The sequence below is a fragment of the Papaver somniferum genome, chromosome 2 (genome assembly GCF_003573695.1).
Source record: "Papaver somniferum cultivar HN1 chromosome 2, ASM357369v1, whole genome shotgun sequence".
Lineage (NCBI taxonomy): Eukaryota > Viridiplantae > Streptophyta > Magnoliopsida > Ranunculales > Papaveraceae > Papaver > Papaver somniferum.
Genome location: NC_039359.1, coordinates 7,018,608 through 7,024,098, shown reverse-complemented (window position 1 = coordinate 7,024,098; position 5,491 = coordinate 7,018,608). Strand labels below are relative to the sequence as shown.

Sequence of the window (5,491 nt, the reverse complement as noted above, 5' to 3'; positions counted from 1 at the left end):
CTTCAAATATGAGAGAAGTGATTGGCCATTTATACTCGTTTTACAACTAGCAACTATTACTTTCGTCTCCTTATTCTATATAGTTAGCCCTTGTGGTCCCAAATCTCTAAACCTTGATAAGCTACTCGTAAATACAAGTGTCCCCCCTCACCAAGCTTCCTTAGTTAGCCCCACAAACCACACGATACTGACACCTGTATTATTTTCCGGATCGGTGTTCCCTTAAGCCGTCAACCCCCTCGTGCACACTTCACTAATAAAGTACAAAATTTCCATCCAACTCCCCTAATTCCCTCCCTTTATAAACCCCTTGAATTTCTACAGAGAGAAGCAAAAACAGAGTCCTCTGTAAAGTTACATTTTCAGAGCGAAAATGGCATCAAGAATTCGCAGAAGTGTTTCATTTTCACACCCAATTTCATCACCAAAAACTAACCATACAAGATCATCAAGTCTTCCATGTAGATCTCATCCCTTAATTTCTCAACTTCAAGATGAAATTAAAAATCTCAAAATTTGGGAAGCAAATCCTAATTTGAAAACTTCTGCTTGGCTGAATGAAGGTTTGACTATGCTTAAGAATGTACATGATTCTTTTGGTGATCTACTTCATCTATCACAAACACGAGATTCATTTCGTCGTAGATCTGAATGGGTTGAATCTCTTCTAGAAGATTATCTTCGGTTCGTCGATGTTTATGGAATTTTTAGAGCTTCAATTGTTTCAATAAAAGAGGAGCAGTTGAAACTAGAGATGTCTTTAAGAAGAAACAGTGAATCAATGATTTCATTGTATGCTAGAGAAAGAAAGAAAATGAATAAAGATATGATGAAAATTGTATCTTCAAATGTTAGATTTACAGGAAAATATTTAATTCCTGTAACAACAATGGTGGAATCAAATTCTGCTGATTTTGAGTTATCTATTGTTCTTAGAGATGTGAATGATGTAACACAAATGGTTACAATGTGTTTGATTAAAGGAGTTTCTTCTTCCATTGAAATTAAGAGAAATTCTTGGAAAAATCTGAAGAACTTGTGGAATAATAAAAAGAAAACGAGTGACAAAGAAGAAGGAATCAAAGAAGTTGTAGAAGCCATTAAAAGTTTATCTGAGTTGAGAATTAACGGTGAAGGAGATAAAAACAGAAAAGAGAGAAGCAAGGCTTTAGAAAAGTTGGAATGTTTAGATGAATGTATTGAAGAGATTGAAAATGGAAGTGAGAAAGTCTTTAGAAGTTTGATTAATACTAGGGTTTCTTTGCTTAATATTATCACGCACTAGTAAAAGCTGGATTACTTTTGTTTGATTTTGATTCATGGTGTTTATTAGTGAGTGAAGTGAGATGTAATTTGTATAGGCCTGCATTTGTATTCTTTGAATAATTTGTAAATGAAATTCTGCAAGCAAATTATGATCATAATTCTTTTACAAGTTGACGTTACAGGTAAGCTGGATCTTGTTGTGATTGTGCAAACCAGGTCAAGGTAATAATCATCATCATTGCAAGTTGCGACTCTGGAATGCTTGAGACGGACTTATATGCTAAATATGATGGAGCTGCACTGATTAGTGATTACATATTCTTAACTCCAGCTCCAGTGTAGAGGGATAATTCAAACATTGAATTTGGATGACCCCTTCAAAAGTTCTGCAACCCACGGCATTTTTTGTGCACTTAGTCAAATGATTCAATCTTTGCCAATTGAGGTTGAGGAAAAGGTTAAAAGAAAATATGCTGCCGGTTAAGATCATCAAGAGTAGATTCAATGTCCCAAGGGAGACACTGCCTCTCACATCTCAGGCACAGCTAATTTCAACCGCTAACCATCTTTGGTATGTGCTCAGGATGGAAGTGCAACTTGAATGCCGCCTATGGAGCCTACAAAGTTAAATTTCTTCACCAAGAAATGGTCTTTTGATTGGGCTCTAAACAGCTGACATGATGACAGCCCGTTGTCCCCTTAGACAAACGAATGAACATGATCCAGCACCAGCAATGAGCATTGTGCAAGCGTTCATGAATCTTGAAATTTTGAATAGACTAAGCAACCAAGCCCATCTGGGTTCTATTTCCTTACAAAATTTTGAATGGTCTCCGACTCTCTAAGAGCATCTTCGATAGAGGATGGATCTTTTTGCTTTCCATAACACGTAAGATTTTAGACTCCCAATTAACATAAATCCATCTCCAATAATTGGATCGTACAAAATAGGAGGGATGAGATAAATATGAAGGTGTTAAAGAAATTCTTATTTACACCTTCACTTGCATCTCCACGTCGTATTTTCAATTATTTTAGTTTTTTCGAAATTAGGTAAAGAAAAAGAAACCGTTAAGATCTTGTCATATAAAATATTCGAAGGATTAAACCCTTTACTACTAGAGATGGATTTTTAACTATGAGGGTCCTATATTTACTATATATGTATAATCTCCTACATAAAAGTCTTAACCACATAGGATTTTTTACACCCACTATTAGAGATGCTCTAAGCGTCTCTAATAGTGAGTATTAAAAATTACATAGGATATATTTTGGCTTATAAACCATCTGACTAAGATAAAGGAAGTAGTTTTTATTTTTCGTTCGACGGGAATTGCAACTCTGCATTTTTTATATTTTTGTATACATCTTTACCGAAGTGACCCATAATTAAAGTCATTTAATTATAGTTGTAGTGAACAGACACTGATTCCTCGTAAGTCGTAAGTAGTGGAAGTTGTGAAGAGCTGGAGAAATGATGGTCATGGAGATAGCGGTGGAGTCATGTCTAATATGTCAAGTCTAATGAAAATAGTAAGTTTATTAAAAGAAATTAAATTTTCGTAAGTCTAGGAGGAGACCGTATTGACATGATTTGAGCATTGAGCTTTGATGATAGGTTGTGGGGGATGAGCTCTAAGCAATAGGATGTGAGCGTTGAGCTCTCAGTGATAGGATGTGAACGTTGCGTTCAAAGCCGGTGAGTTGTAATCTGGGTACTCAGTATAGATATGGATTACCAACGGCGGTGTCTTTAAGTGATCTCAGTTGAGAGGCACACATGTAGAATATTTGTAGATCAGGATGCCAAGTAGGTAGCTCATACTTGAGATACATCTGATTAGAATGAAGTGCTTGATGTTGTGGTAAGAGCAAAGGATGGCGTTGGCATTAGGTCACACTGTGACAGTAGAGGTACCAGCGCCATAACTTGGATTAGTGTTAGCATTAGGACAGCGATATCATTGATGGTTCTGCTGCTAGCATTAAGGTGGCTCCGGTAGTAGGTCGGTGCCGTAAGGTTTGCGCTGGGATTAACCCATCGTCATGGAGTGTCTAGCGTTGGACTGAAAAAGCGGGGGTCTAACAACCACATCCAACAATTCATTTGGAAATCTGAGAGGACTTACTCTAATACACTTTTTAGAGAATCAACTAGACAGTCAGACTCAATCTAGATAAAAGTATATCAAAGAGTTTAATATCTCTAATCTTAATTCAATCCGCAATCAACAAATAGAAATCTGCGAGCCCGATTGAATATAACTTGAACGGTACCAAAGACCAATGTTCAAGTGTCAATCAATGCAAATCAACAACCAAAGATTGGATATTCTGATTGATTGATCTTAACGCACAACCCGTGATATTTCAATTATATAACAAAATATAATGCGGAAAAGAAATAACACAGACACCAGAATTTTGTTAACGAGGAAACCGAAAATGCAGATAAACCCCGGGACCTAGTCCAGATTGAACACCACATTGTATTAAGCCGCTACAGACACTAGCCTACTACCAATGAACTTCGGATTGGACTGTAGTTGAACCCTAATCAATCTCACACTGAGTCAAGGTACAGTTGCGCTCCTTACGTCTCTGATCCCAGCAGGATACTACGCACTTGATTCCCTTAGTTGATCTCACCCACAACCAAAAGTTGCTACGACCCAAAGTCGAAGACTTGATAAACAAATTTGTCTCACACAGAAAGTCTATAGATTGAATAAATCTGTCTCCCATAGAAATACCCAAGAGTTTTTGTTCCGTCTTTTGATAAATTAAGGTGAACAGGAACCAATTGACAAACCAAACTTATATTCCCGGATAACGGCTTAGTATTATCAATTACCTCATAATAATCTAAATCGTATAATGGCGAAACTAGATATTGTGGAATAATAAACGATGAGACGGAGATGTTTGTGATCACGTTTTATCTTGCCTATCGGAGAAATTAATCTCGAGTAAATCATAGAGAAGATAGTACTCAAACGATAGAATCGGGCAAGATCAGAACACGCAACTACAAGAGAAATAGTTGGGTCTGGCTTCACAATCCCAATGAAGTCTTTCAAGTCGTTAACCTACAAGGTTTAGGAAAACCTAAGGTTAAAGGAGAATCGACTATAGCTTATGCAACTAGTAATACACATCAGGTGTGGGGATTAGGTTTCCCAGTTGCTAGAGTTTTCCTTTATATAGTTTTCAAATCAGGGTTTGCATTCCAAGTTACCTTGGTAACAAAGCGTTCAACATTCACCGTTAGAGAAAAACCTGATTCAACAAAGCTAATATCTTTCGACTGTTAGATCGAACTTAGCTTGTTACACACAAATGAAATGTACCCTCATTTAATTTTATGAACCGTACCCAAACGTGTATACTCATGTTGGCTCAACAATGATCAACCGAAGTTAGCCATATGATAACTCTCATATCAACCATATTCATCTTGTCCATAACTAGTTCAAATGACTCAAATGAAACTAGTTAAAGAGTCGTTCAATTGCTATATTATATAAATGTTTGACTCACTTGAATCAATTCATGAACATTATAGCCACGGTTTACAAAGATTGCATTTCTTATTATATAAATGTTTAAGTTCATGTACACAACCGATTTTAGAAAGTAACCCACTCAAGTACGCAGACGGGTACGCATACTTGAGTACTCGTACTTGAGTTTGGTTACGCCAGTACCAACACATATTCCGAGAGATATATAAGCGAGATAAACTCAGCTTGAAATCTCAAATGTGTATAATGAAAAACTATATTGTAACACGACTTATGTCTCAATATTGGAGATAGAGTAGAAATAGACTTTCCAAGTGATAGATAGGTTTCAGTCTCCACATACCTTTTGTCGATGAAGTTCCACAAGCTCCCCTTAGTAGTTATTCGTCTTCAAGAGATGAACGCCGTGAAGTATAAATCTCAACTACACAATATATGTCCTAATTCTGAGACATCTAAATAGGCTAGAAACCAAGAATCATAGTTTTGATCACTAACATTGACAAACACGCTTGAGATAGCAACGCATGCGAGTTCGACCGAGCAATGCTTTAACAATCTCCCCCTTTGTCAATTTTAGTGACAAAACTATTAATACATATGGATTACAAAATAAATAAAAACTTTGTAGCTTCTCATCCAAATGCTTGATCTCCTTGGCATCTTCAACATTACTCGAAATCTTCGTCACTTCCAAG

General features: G+C 36.6%; 1 protein-coding gene across 1 annotated transcript; it reads left to right on the top strand.

Annotated features, from left to right (window-relative positions):
• Nucleotides 1-373: 373 nt before the first annotated feature.
• On the top strand, nucleotides 374-1,608 carry LOC113350621. The gene is made up of 3 exons (XM_026594758.1): nucleotides 374-1,220; nucleotides 1,334-1,341; nucleotides 1,483-1,608. Exons 1-3 carry the CDS (start codon nucleotides 374-376, stop codon nucleotides 1,606-1,608), a joined length of 981 nt encoding a protein of 326 aa, XP_026450543.1.
• Nucleotides 1,609-5,491: the final 3,883 nt, after the last annotated feature.

What these genes read in the sequence shown, in the direction of transcription:
- LOC113350621 (XM_026594758.1), top strand. Translation starts at nt 374, where the DNA reads ATGGCATCAAGAATTCGCAGAAGTGTTTCATTTTCACACCCAATTTCA.